Source organism: Microcaecilia unicolor, chromosome 1, assembly GCF_901765095.1.
Source record: "Microcaecilia unicolor chromosome 1, aMicUni1.1, whole genome shotgun sequence".
Lineage (NCBI taxonomy): Eukaryota > Metazoa > Chordata > Amphibia > Gymnophiona > Siphonopidae > Microcaecilia > Microcaecilia unicolor.
In genome coordinates, this window is record NC_044031.1 from 272,221,438 (window position 1) to 272,234,504 (window position 13,067).

General features: G+C 43.3%; 1 protein-coding gene across 3 annotated transcripts in view; it reads right to left on the minus strand.

Annotated features, from left to right (window-relative positions):
* LOC115472368 (tetratricopeptide repeat protein 30A) overlaps window positions 1-13,067 on the minus strand; it is a 146,958-nt gene that overhangs the window by 130,417 nt on the left and 3,474 nt on the right. For 2 of the 3 annotated variants that reach the window (XR_003942515.1, XM_030206615.1), the window contains exon 3: window positions 8,444-8,653. The exons of the other annotated variant lie outside the window; for it this stretch is intronic. Coding sequence is in view for 1 of the 2 variants with exons in the window: in XM_030206615.1 (XP_030062475.1) it covers window positions 8,444-8,653 (210 nt within the window). In the remaining variant the exon portion in view is untranslated. The remainder of the gene's footprint in view (window positions 1-8,443; window positions 8,654-13,067) is intronic. 3 annotated transcript variants of the gene reach the window in all.

A 13,067-nucleotide genomic window follows, 5' to 3' on the forward strand; every position in this document is an offset into this window, starting at 1 on the left:
AGCCACTAACCGGGAATATTCAGAGGGGTAAAGCCAGCTACAGCTCGCTGAATATCGCCAAATAGTTGGTTAAGTGCCAGGTGCAGTTTTGAATATTGGGGGGATGGTCACTAGCCTTATGGTACAGAACAAATGAGGGCCAAGTTATCACTCTATTGGATGAATATACAGTAAATATTCAAGTCTTAGGCTTCAGAACAACACACTTCAAGATGAGTGATGATGCTAAGGAGTTCCTATTGGGAATCTGAGAGCTGAAGGGTACTTTGGAATTTTGGTCAGTGATAAAAGGGAGCACTGAAAAGGCAACAAATCCCAGAGTAAGGCAGGGTAAAAAAGGGAAAGCAGAGCTGCTTACTTGTAATGGGAATGCAGCCACATTCCAAGGTGATGCCACCCTTAGCTGAAAGAAATCTTTTTGATTTCATCGAGCCTGCATGGGTGTTGCTGCACTGCCAAAGCCCGCCCCACCCCAACCCGTCTGTTTCATAGCAAGTTCTTAATTTGATAACATTATCAGACTCATGCTTTATTTATTTATTCATTCATGACATTTATACCCTACATTAGCCCGAAATAGACTCAAGTTCAATGTGGCTGACAAACAAACAATAAGTGAATAAAACATAATAGCGTACCGAATATAACACAAATTACAATAACTTCAAGAAGCAAATTAATACATGTGCATTAAGTAACCAGGGATTTAGACTATCTCAAGGACAAACAAATAATTAAGGTGGAAAGGTGACAGCATAATTAGGCAGGACTAGATAGGGGAAAAAAAAAAGATGAAACAAGACTAATAAAAGGATATGGGTAAAGTTCAAATAGAGTTCCTTGTATTCAGAAAGGTCAGACTGAAGAAATGTGTTTTGAGAAGTCTTCTGAAAGTTAGGTAATCATCTGTAAACTTGATTGATTTAGGAAGAGAATTCCAAATGGTGCCTTGATAGGAGAAATTAGCAGAGTGAATTGTTTTATATATCACATTCATACAGAGAGGAAATGTAAGACAAGATATTCTCTAGAAGAAGAAACAGCATTACAAGGGAGTAGTTCAATAAGATTATTCATATATGATGGGGCTTGACCAAACAGGATTTGGTGAATGAAAACACATAATTTGAAAGATATTCTATCTCTTATTGGTAACCAATGGAGCTCATATAAAAGAGGAGTGGCTTTGGCAAAGCGAGGAGATCTATATATAAGACAAGCAGCAGTATTTTGAGCGGTTTGTAATTTTTTGAGAAGAATACTTTTAAGTCCAGCATAGATGGAATTGCAATAGTCAAATTTGGTGAGGACAAGAGATTGAACCAAAGTACGAAAAACAGATTTAGAGAAAAATGGCCTCAATCTCTTTAGCTTCCAAAGTGGGTGAAAGACACTCAAGATCAACTTAGAGACTTGGTTTTCAAGGGTGATGAAACGATCTATTGTGACTCCCAGGATTTTCATTGATGACTCAAAGGAATAGGTTTTGTTCTTAATAGTAAAGTTACTAAAATTCATAGGATGGTGAGAGTTAGTTATTATTAGGAACTTAGTTTTATCCGTGTTAAGTTTTAGTTTGAAATTAGAAGCCCGATTCCATAAGTTTTATCCTTAGCTAATCATCTGAGTTATGTCAAGTAATTCCGTAAAGAATGGGATAGAAATGGTGACATCATCACCATATATGTATGTCGAAAAATCATGTTTTTCTAAAAGATGACCAAGAGGAATCATCATAATGTGAAACAAGATGTCACGTGCACGAGGACCTTGGCACACTGTCAGGCTTCTTCCCCGGGAGCACTGGTTTCGTGAGTCCTTGGACCACTACCGTGGAGCGGCAGTGGCAGGCAAGATCACCTACAAGGTAGAGATAAGACAAGACTGGACCGGAACTCCGGACTGGAGTTCTACACTGGAATACTCGGAACTGGAACGCACCGGACAGGTGCGCACTGGAGTGGGGCCCGCTGGACTGGACACACTGGAGTGGCCCTACTGGACAGGAACATACAGGAGTGAAACCCGCTGGACTGGAACACACTGGAGCGGAACTGGACCACCCTGGACCCTGGCTTCACCTACACTTGACTGCCTTCCCCCTCGGATTGAGCCCTCAGGTTCTGGCAGCCGGTAGGACTTACAGGAACAGCAGGAATGAAGATCCAGGAGTGCCCCCTGGCACCTAGGTGAAGGCAAGGCAGACAAGCAGGAACTGTCCGGGTTCTGGCAGTCAGCAGGAATCAACACAATGACTAGTAGACTGTACCCAGGCTAATAGGAACGCTATACCCAGGCAACCAGTCATACACAGGAACATACACAGAGCAAACTCAGGAGACTTAGAAAAGCTATACACCAGCTAACAACAAAGCTGTGCCCAAGCTAACAAGTCATGCACTGGAAACATACACAGAGCAAACTCAGGAGACTTAGTAAAGCTATACACCAGCTAACAACAAAGCTGTGCCCAAGCTAACAAGTCATGCACTGGAAACAGACACAGAGCAAACTCAGAAGACTTAGTAAAGCTATACACCAGCTAACAACAAAGCTGTGCCCAAGCTAACAAGTCATGCACTGGAAACAGACACAGAGCAAACTCAGAAGACTTAGTAAAGCTATACACCAGCTAACAACAAAGCTGTGCCCAAGCTAACAAGTCATGCACTGGAAACAGACACAGAGCAAACTCAGAAGACTTAGTAAAGCTATACACCAGCTAACAACAAAGCTGTGCCCAAGCTAACAAGTCATACACAGGAAACAAACACAGAGAACTAGCAGAGCTAGACACAGAAGGGTAGGAAACCCATAGAGCAATAAACACAGAAGGGCTGAAACCCTACAAGCCATAAACACAGAAGGGCTGAAAACCCACAGAAGGGTAGGAGACCCACAGAGCAATAAACACAAAAGGGCTGAAACCCTACAGAGCCATAAACACAGAAGGGCTGGAAACCCACAAGCGATAAACACAGAAGGGCTGAAAACCCACAGAAGGGTAGGAGACCCACAGAGCAAATAACACAGAAGGCTGGAAGCCCACAGAACAATAAACACAGAAGGGCAGAAAACCCACAGAGCAAAAGACAAGGAAAGCAAACGGTGCTAACAGCACACTAACCTCGGGACCTAAGGCACTGCGGAGGAAATGGCAATGCAAAGGCCAGGACTGTAGTTTCCAAGTCACTAATAAAGCCCTTCAACACCAGAGCCACAGCTGCAGCAATCACCTTGCAACCAAACAGAGGCTTGACACTCAGAGCAGGCATCCCATAGAAAGTAACAGCGGGAGCCATCTTGGATACTGGCAGAGACGAAGAGGCGGCAGCCATCTTGGAAGAGGCAAAGCCCACACAGGTGAGATTCAGTAGGGCAATCAGCACACAGAGCCAGAGAGAAACTAAGACAGAGACAGACACAGAGACAAGCAGAAGCCAGCACAGCCACTGACTCCCAGAAACAGGGTGAGTATGAGGGTGGTCACGGCCACAGACGTGACACAAGATGGGGGAAAGAGGGGAACCCTGAGGGACCCCACAGCCAGATGACCAAGTGGAAGAAAGTACACCTGATCGTTTGACTTGATACAACCTAGATCTTAAGAAGCTAGAAAACCATTTCAGGACAACTCCACAGATTCCGTAATAGTCAACAATATTTAAAAGAATATTATGATCAACAGTATCACAAGCACTGGATAGATCAAACTGACGTATCAATATTGTGTTGCCAAAACTTAATTCTTTCCTAAAGTTAGCTAAGAGGGTGGTAAGCACAGTTTCTAAGAGGGCCTAAAACCAGATGGTAAACTATGCAAAATGGCATGAAGCTGGAGATACTTCATAAGTTGGCGCATGACAAGTCCTTCCATTACTTTAACAAGAAGAGGAATTGAGGTTACTGGTCTATAGTTGGAAACTAAACTAAGGCTAGTTTGGGTATTTTAAGGTATAGGAGTCAAAATAATATTGCCATTGTCAGAGGGAAAGAAACCTTGAGAGAACATCAAAGTAAGATTCAAGTGCAAATGATGTAAGAATAAATCAGGCGCTGACTTCAGGAGATAAGTAGGACATGTATCAAGCATACAATGAGGGGCATAATTGAACGCGAATGCCTATCTCTATGGGCGCTTATCTCCGAGAACGGGTATGTGAAGGGGCGGGCCGAACCGTATTTTCGAAAAAATGGACGTTTTTGAGCTGGGTGTTTGTTTGTTTTTTAGCGATAATGGAAACTAAAAACGCCCAGCTCAAAAACATCCTAATCCGAGCCATTTGGTCATGGGAGGGGCCAGGATTGGTAGTACACTGGCCCCCCTGACATGCCAGGACACCAACTGGGCACCCTAGGTCAGTGCGGTGGACTTCAGAAAAAGCTCCCACATGCATAGCTCCCTTACCACGGGTGCTGAGCTCCCAACCCCCCTCCCCCAAAACCCACTGTACCCACATGTAGGTGCCCCCTTCACCCCTAAGAGCTATGGTAGTGTTGTACATTTGTGGGTTTTGGAGGCCTCCCATTTACCAGCACAAGTGTTGCAGGTGGGGGGATGGGCCTGGGTCCACCTGCCTGAAGTGCACTGTGGTACCCACTAAAAGTGCTCCAGGGACCTGCATACACGCAGGCCTCTAGGACTTGTTGCTGCTGTATAACTGGCACACCAGTTGACACCTGAAGACTAATCTCTCCGAAAACATCCTTTATTGGAATAACCACCTTTACTCACAGTTAACTGCAGAGGTTGTGCCCCACTGGCAACGAGTCTCCCTGGTACTGAGATTAGCAGTAGGTCAGAGCTGGCAGAATGCTGTACAATGCCCTCTTTCAGCCACATTCAAGGTAAGAACTAAGTTGTCTAACGTGGCTAACACAGGAAAGGGAACTAAAACTGGCTTACAAAAATGGCCACTACCGCATGGACTACAACAGGAAACACAACAGGGCACACTCTGACCCAGTAGGCAGGGGGAAAAGCACCATGGGAGAAGAACCTACCAACTACCAACATTGTGAGACTGTAACACAAGCTAATGAAATCACGGAGCCCAATACCCTACACCCACCACAATGCAATGCTGATGTGACCCTGTAGTGCACCCGAGCCACATCTGACCCAGAGAAAGGCTGTGAGAGGATCGAACACATTCTGCTGTCATGGAGGTGGGTACGGCATTTGAGGCTGGCATACAGGCTGGGACAAAGTTTTTAAAGTGGGGTTTTTTTTGGTGGGAGGGGTTTAGTGACCACTGGGGGAGTCCGGGGAGGTCATCCCCGATTCCCTCCAGTGGTCATCTGGGCAGTTGGGGCACTTTTTTGGGACTTGTTCGTGAAAAAAAGGATCCACAAAAGTGACCCAAAATCGCGGTAAAAACGCCTTCTTTTCGATTATCAGCTACAGACGCCCATCTCTCCTTGGCTGATAACCACGCCCCAGTCCCGCCTCCGACAAGCCCCTGTCAACTTTATTCGTTTCCGCGACGGAGTGCAGTTGGAAATGCCCAAAATCGGCTTTCTATTATACCGATTTGGGCGCCTTTGCGAGAAAAACGCCCATCTCCCGATTTGGGTCGAAATATAGGTGTTTTTCTCTTTCAATTATAAGCTGGAATGTGAATTTGCGTAACGCATGATTGACCTGATCAGTAGTGATTGGATGAAAAATGGACCAGATTCAATCTGGTTGAGAATGAGGCAGTAAAGGATCATGTAAACAGAGGAAATAGTCTATAGATGAAGGGGTATTGTTAAGTTCTAGTCTGATTTTAGCTATTTTCTGTTTAAAGTAAGTAGCCAAGTGGTCGGCAGTAGGTATGGGATTGCTTGAACTGGTTATTAGTTGAGTGTCCAATAAACTATTAACTAACGAATAAAAAGTTTCCTCAGTTGACTACTGTATCACCAATGAATTTGGAATAGTAGGAGGTTTTCGCTTTGGAGATCATACCTTTGTAGATTTTCAAAAGTTTTTTCCAAGTGATCCGTTGTTCAGTGATTTGTCCTTAGCCCAAACTCTCTCCTGTCACCTGCATTTACGTTTCATTTGTAAAAGATCAGCATTGAACCAAGGAGATAATCTTTTCGGACGAGATTCAACAGTCACAGGTGAAATAACATCAAGGACAGCTTTACAAGTATCATTCCATTGCTGACTGAGAGGATGCTCTGGCCCCCTGGGGCTTGGATTCATCTAGATCTTTTAACTAACTTCTCCAAGTCCTTCCCCTAAAGGAGAGCCTACTAAGGCTGGGCCTTAGAGGCAGTATCTGCCACCCAATTTCTTAGCCTCAACAGACCAACTGGCCAAAATTGTCATCACCATACTGCTAGTAAAGTCTGAACGAGTTTTTATAAGGCATTTGCCACATAAGCCAAACCCACCTCCAAACTGGCAGCTTCTCTGGTATGGATTTCTTTCTTCCAATTTTATACTTTTAATTTATTGTAAACCACTTTGTTTTTATTTGCAGAACTTTCTATACTGTTCTAGCTGACAGGCAGAACAGAGAGGTGTACAGGCTAACATAGAAAACAAGAAAGGAACTCCATCAATGTAAAGGAAAGCAAAGTAGTTAACTATAAAGACATGCAAAGCTAAAAGAAAGCAAAATAAACACAAACAAAGAAAAGCAGGGTTAAGGGGATAACATAGTTTAAATCAGACTGTTTTACAAGTTAGGCGGAATATCAAGTATTAATAAACGATAAGAGATAAATGATTCTGGCCCACCAATTGAAGACTTGACTGGTAGCTTATACACCCACTGCAAACAGACATTTCCAAGTTTATTTATAACTTATTATATCACACATCGAATAGACCATCTATGCGGTTTACAATCCTAAAAAAGGGGGTAAACAAAAATAGGCAGAGAATAGGCACAGTAGGATAAAGGGGAAGGGGAGAGTGAAATAAGGAACTACAATAAATGACAGAAAAGATGAGTAGGAGAAAAGCAAGAAAGGAGGGAAGGGAAGAGAAGCAGCAGTTGTCCGGCATGCCCATTCAAAAAAAGAAATTCAACATACTTAAGTATATGCATCTTCAAAAAGGTATGGGTCCAATATTCAGCAATCAGCAGTGAGCATTTTGCTTGATGCTTCCAATGCCTTTGCAACCAAGATCAGCAGCTCCTCCCTCCGACATAGATGGACCACTGTTTTGGTCATTGTTCTCAGCTATGGGAAGTGCCTTTGTCCATGAGACTGGCAGTACCCCTAAACCAGGTGTCATAGACTGCACCTCTCAGACCTCCTGGACTTACAGCAGGGGTCTCAGCCTGTATGTGCTCCTCTGAGGCACAAGATGAATACCCCATGTCTTGAACAGGTAGGGATACTTGTGCTTGCAGTAGCAAGAAGGCCCAATGCAGAAGGCCAAACTCGGATGTAAAATATTCCCCCCAACCCAGTGCACGGCAAACAACTGCTGCTGCATGAGATGATCCTCTTAGGGACAAGAAGCCTTTACTAACATTCCTTCTGGAACCAGAGCGGGGAGAAGGAATGGAGCTCTGTCTGCTCACTGAGAGGGTAAAATTGTTGCAACTCTTTTGCTTTTATGAGCTTCCACATGCCCCTGTGAAGCACTTCCAGAGCTGCTCCCCCTTTTCATAGACACTCCAACACTGAAGACGTGCAGTCTGTATGTCCAGGTGTCTCACTGTGGCAGACACCACACTGCCCTAACAGGCACAGAACTTGAAGTGCTCTGAAGGTTCCTCTGTCTCAATGGAAAATTGCTATCTTGGCCACTGTGCGCTCCTTCATCTGTTCAGACTACCATTGCAAGGCCTCAGTACCTATAGAAGCTCCCTCCTGGTGCACTGGGCTCCTTCACTTAGCCATTCTTCCCTCAACAATGAACCTGACCGCACTCTGAAACTCTCGTAGCAGACCGGTGTATTCTTCCTTTTTTAGTCTCTTCTTTTTGGGGAAAAGGATGGGTGCAGAGGAAAAACCTGTTGGGTGATGCTCTATATAGGACAGGACTTACAGGTCTTTGTTCTCTATCTCCATTTGCTAGTTGAGGGACTTAACCCATTCTTTTTGAATCACTCTGGACGACGATAAGAAAAAGTAAATTCCAGGACATGCGATTATGTTAAATTACAAGGAGGAAGATTCAGAAGAAACAGGAGGAAGCCCATATCCTGGAGAGCATGGCAGCTCAATGATTCTGCTAAACTGACTGAACAAAGAATGTTATTTTCATTCATAAAGAAGCTCTCACAAATTGCAGCTCTTCTACAGTGTAAAAAAGCTGTCCCTAGTCAGTCAAGTTAATAGAACGGTGTATGGCACTGCTTTGAAGGGTCCCGGCTACACTGGGACATTTGAATTACAAACAGTCAGTCTCACTGATTTAATAACACTAAATTCAATAACAATGGTTGTGCCAGTAAACTCTATGCTATATTCTTCTTTTCATACTCACTTTGCTTTGAAATGCAGGACTGTCCAAAAGAAATGTTGCTTTTGTTGCCTCTGGGTACAGGCAGGCCTTGAAGAGGGATTCAGAATGGTATAATTTATACTCTTCAACTTCTGGGTTGATCTGAATCAGCTGATCATAACAGTCTGCGGCATTGACAAAGTCTTGCACCTGATAATAGCAATAGCCCAGGAGGGAAAGACCAGCCCTTGACTTCACAAGAGAACAAAGAAGAACAGATGCTTTTAAGTAACTACATCCATATAATCTTTTTGAGCTTTCTAAACATGTTATTTATGCAAATTTTTTTTAGTTCAAAAGATTTTATTCATTATAGTCAAAACAACAAGAACAACAACCATGCAGAAACAGATCTGACTACAAAAATCAAAAGGTAAGCTACTGATCAACAAAATAATCAATAAGAGACCAAAATGCTCATTTTCAAAGTACATAGACTTACAAAGTTACGTGGAGGCATATTTTCAAAGCACTTATCCCCCTGTTTACTAAGCCACTAAGTGAATGGGCTGAGTCGGCATTACTAAGCTGCAAATGCTGCTTAGTAAACACAGGAGGATTAGACTTACAAAGTTACATAGAGGGGCATTTTCGATAGAACGCCTAAATCAGAATTTGGACGTTTTACAAAAACGTCCAAATTCTGAACAGGAAAGAATGTCATTTTCGAAAAGGATAGAAGTCTATCTTTTGTGTTCGAAAATGCTTTCGACGTCTTGTGATTTGGATGTCCTTTTTTTTTTTGGTCCATTTTCGAACAAAAGACGTCCAAATGCAAGACGTCCAAAACAGAGGAGGAGTGGCTTAATGGTTAGTGTAGCAGGCTTTGATCCTGGCAAAACAGGTTCAATTCCCACTGCTGCTCCCTGTGACTTTGGGCAAGTCAAATGCACAAGGGGCATTTCTGGATACGACATCTAAGTCTGAATCAAAACAGGAAAGGTCATTTTCTACAAAAAAAGGTCAATCTTTTCCTTTTGAAAATGCTGTTTGGAAAAATGTTTTGTGATTTGGATGTTTTATTTTTTGGTCCATTTTCAAACAAATACATCCAAATGCAAAATATACAAAATACACAAGAAAATCCACAATAAAGTGAAACCATTCACATGTTCTAAGTGTTGTAAATCTTTGGTTGTAATGTAAATCTCAAAGTGCATCAGAAAGTTCTCAAGGGAGAGAAACCATTTGCATGTATAGAGTCTGGTAAAAGCTTTGGTCAGAAGGTAAACCTCACAATGCACCATAGAATACACACTGGAGTGAAACCATTTACATGTCCTGAGTGTGGTAAAAGCTTTGGTTGGAAAGAAAGCCTCACACGGTATCAGAGAATCCACACAGGGATGAAACCATTTGCATGCACTGAGGAGGTAAAAGCTTTAGTTGCATTGGGACAGGTAATTAGGGAATGTACACTCTTGCTATGAAGTATGGAAAAATAGCACTCTAGTATTTAGATATATGTAATGAGACCTCCTTTTCATCTATAGATCTGAATTCAAAGCCCAAATCTAATGATAAACAATAGACACAAGGCTCAGATGTTATTAAAAAAAAAAACAGAAAGCTTGGCATCAGGTAGAATAGTGGAAAAGTGACATCCCAGGAAAGCAATAGGGCATCCTTGTGAGCACTGCAGTAAACCTTATAAAATGTTCCCAGGTACACATCTCACCACTGCTCCTTTACCTTGTCTGCTGAGCTCCCCAAAACCCACTACCCCCAACTGTACACCACTATCATAGCCCTTACATGTGAAGGGAGCACCAATATGTGGGTACAGTGGGTTTTGGAGGAATCAGTTTCCTCCACAAGTGTAACAAGTAGGGAGAGGTAGAAGCTTGGGTCCACCCATCTGCAGTGAATTGCACCACTACTAGACTACTCCAGGGACCAGAATGCTATTCTAACGAACCTGAGTACAACATCTTTGGCTGGCAAGTAATATTTGTAATCACATTTTTTGGGGTGGGAGGGGGATAGTGACCACTAGGGGAGTAAGGGGAGGTGATCCCCGATTTCCTCCAGTGGTCATCTGGTCATTTGGGGCACCTCTTGTGTGGAGTAGAGGAGTAGCCTAGTGGTTAGTGCAGCAGACTTTGATCCTGGGGAAGTGGGTTCAATTCCCATTGCAGCTATTTTTTATGAAGACAGGTCTAGCTCAAAACGTCTAAGTTTTAGTCTTGGACGTTTATGTTTTGTTCCATTATGGCTGAAAGACATCTAAGTCTTAGGAACGCCCAAGTCCCGCCTTGAACACACCCCTGGCACGCCCCCTTTAGACATCCTTCTGACAGACTTCAGACTACTTGACATTTCTAAAGCGCTACTAGGGTTACGCAGCGCTGTACAATTTAACAGACTCACTCTGCTGCTCCCCAGTATCTCTCCACACTCATCCTTCCCTACACCCCTTCCCGTACATTCCGTTCCCTGGATAAATCCTTCTTATCTGTTCCCTTCTCCGCTACTGCCAACTCCAGACTTCGCTCCTTCTGTCTTGCTGCGCCCTATGCCTGGAATAGACTTCCTGAGCCCCTACGTCTTGCCCCATCCTTGACCATCTTTAAATCTAGATTGAAAGCCCACCTCTTTAACATTGCTTTTGACTCGCAACCACTTGTATCTACTCGCCTCCACCTAACCTCCTCTCCTCTTTCCTCTACACATTAATTGATTTGTTCGCTTTATTTTTTGTCTACTAGATTGTAAGCTCTTTGAGCAGGGACTGTCTTTCCTCTATGTTTGTGCAGTGCTGCGTATGCTTTGCAGTGTTGCCAGGTGGGCGGTTTTCCGCGACCCGCCACGGGAAATTTTTGCCTGCGGCGGGTTGCGGTTTTTTGGGCTTGTTTTGGGTCTTTCGGCGGTTTTTTTGAGTGGTTTTTTCGGGCCGCGGGGGGGGGGGCTAGTGACGTTTTGGGCGGGGTTAGTGATGTTTTGGGCGGGGTTAGTGACGTTCTGGGCGGGGCCGGTGACGGAAGAAGCAGGGCCGATGACGGCGGGGGCAGGGGTGTCGGGGCGGGGTTTGACTTTGGGCGGGTTTTGGGCTGGATTTGGGCTGATTTGGGTGGGGAAAAAAATTTCCACCTGGCAACCCTGATGCTTTGTAGCGCTATTGAAATGCTAAATAGTAGTAGTAGTAGTAAGGACGTCTAAAACTAGGTTTCAAAAATACTGATTTGGACATCTTTGTGAGATAAACGTCCAAATGCAGACATGCCACTTTTTGGACGTTTTTCTCTTTTGAAAATGAGCCTGATAGTAACCTATGGAACTTTGTAAGTCTTTGAAAATGAGCACCTATACAAGAGTCCATTTTTCTCAGCAATTACTCTTATGATTTATTTGACAAACATAACTCCACCATGCATGCACAGATAACACAATTACTGTATTAACAATCAATTTCAGAGCTAAAACATGGATATTAAACAATTTAGATTGATTCTTATGATGCATACAAGGAATTTTAAGAGACCTACAAATCTCAATGTGAAATGTTAATGGTAAATCAAACTTGAAAATATTTTGTATACACTGCCATATATCCTCCCAATACGATTTCAACAAAATGCAAATAAAATAACATATTCGATTGTCTCTGGGAAAAGGTGACTAGATAGTGAATTCAAATGGTGAGAATGACCAATTTTTCATGTCATTGGCCCATATGCAGTCTGCAAAAGTTACTTGTTAGAAGTTCTGTAACGTTTCTATTTTTTCATAAAAAGAATCCAGGAAAACTTCAGTATGCTCCTTTCCTTGATCTACATCGAGCACTGCTGGAATTAGGAACTGAATACAAAGATAACCAGAGGATAAGCCTGATGCAGTGCCTGCAGTCACTCCTTGGTTTAAAGGACCCAGGTTTATTTGGGCATCTGCCTGCATAGTGTCCACTGTCGCTGCAATACAGACATAAATTAAGGGTCCAACGCCTCTGTTTCTTTTGCAGCGAGAGTGGAGTATGACCCATTTGCATGGGTTCTACAGGATCTAGAGGAGGGGTCGCCTTCAGATTAGGAGTCTGTGACGTGTACCGATAGCTTGGTGTTTTTATGCCTATCTTTTCTGAGGAGCGTTGTTCTCAGCTATGCTCCTGAAATCAAATATCTATCATATTATAGAGTCCAATAATGTCGTCTAATGTGGTTGGAAGATCACGTCCGGCCAACTTATCCTTAATTTTGGGCACCAACCCCTGCCAGGTCACGACAAGACTCTCGTTGCTCCAAGTCAACTCAGAAACTAGAGTGCGGAAACTAATAGCATAGTCACCCAGGGTCTGCGTTCCCTGCTTTAATCTCAGGAGTGTTGAAGCTGCAGATGTGACCTTCCCAGTCTCTTCAAAACCTGTTTAAATTGTTCCAAGAAACTATGGAGATCATGAAGCACCGGGTCATCCTTTTCCCAAAGAAAAGACGCCCATGCTACGGCTTGACCAGACAGCAGAGAAATAATATAAGTCACCTGGGTTCTGTTGGAAGGAATATCTTGGGCTTGGAGCTCAAAAACTATTTTGTACTGGTTGAGAAATCCTCTACACTCTTTGGGATTACCGTCATATCTTGGTGGTGCCTTAAGACGGATACCTGACATTACA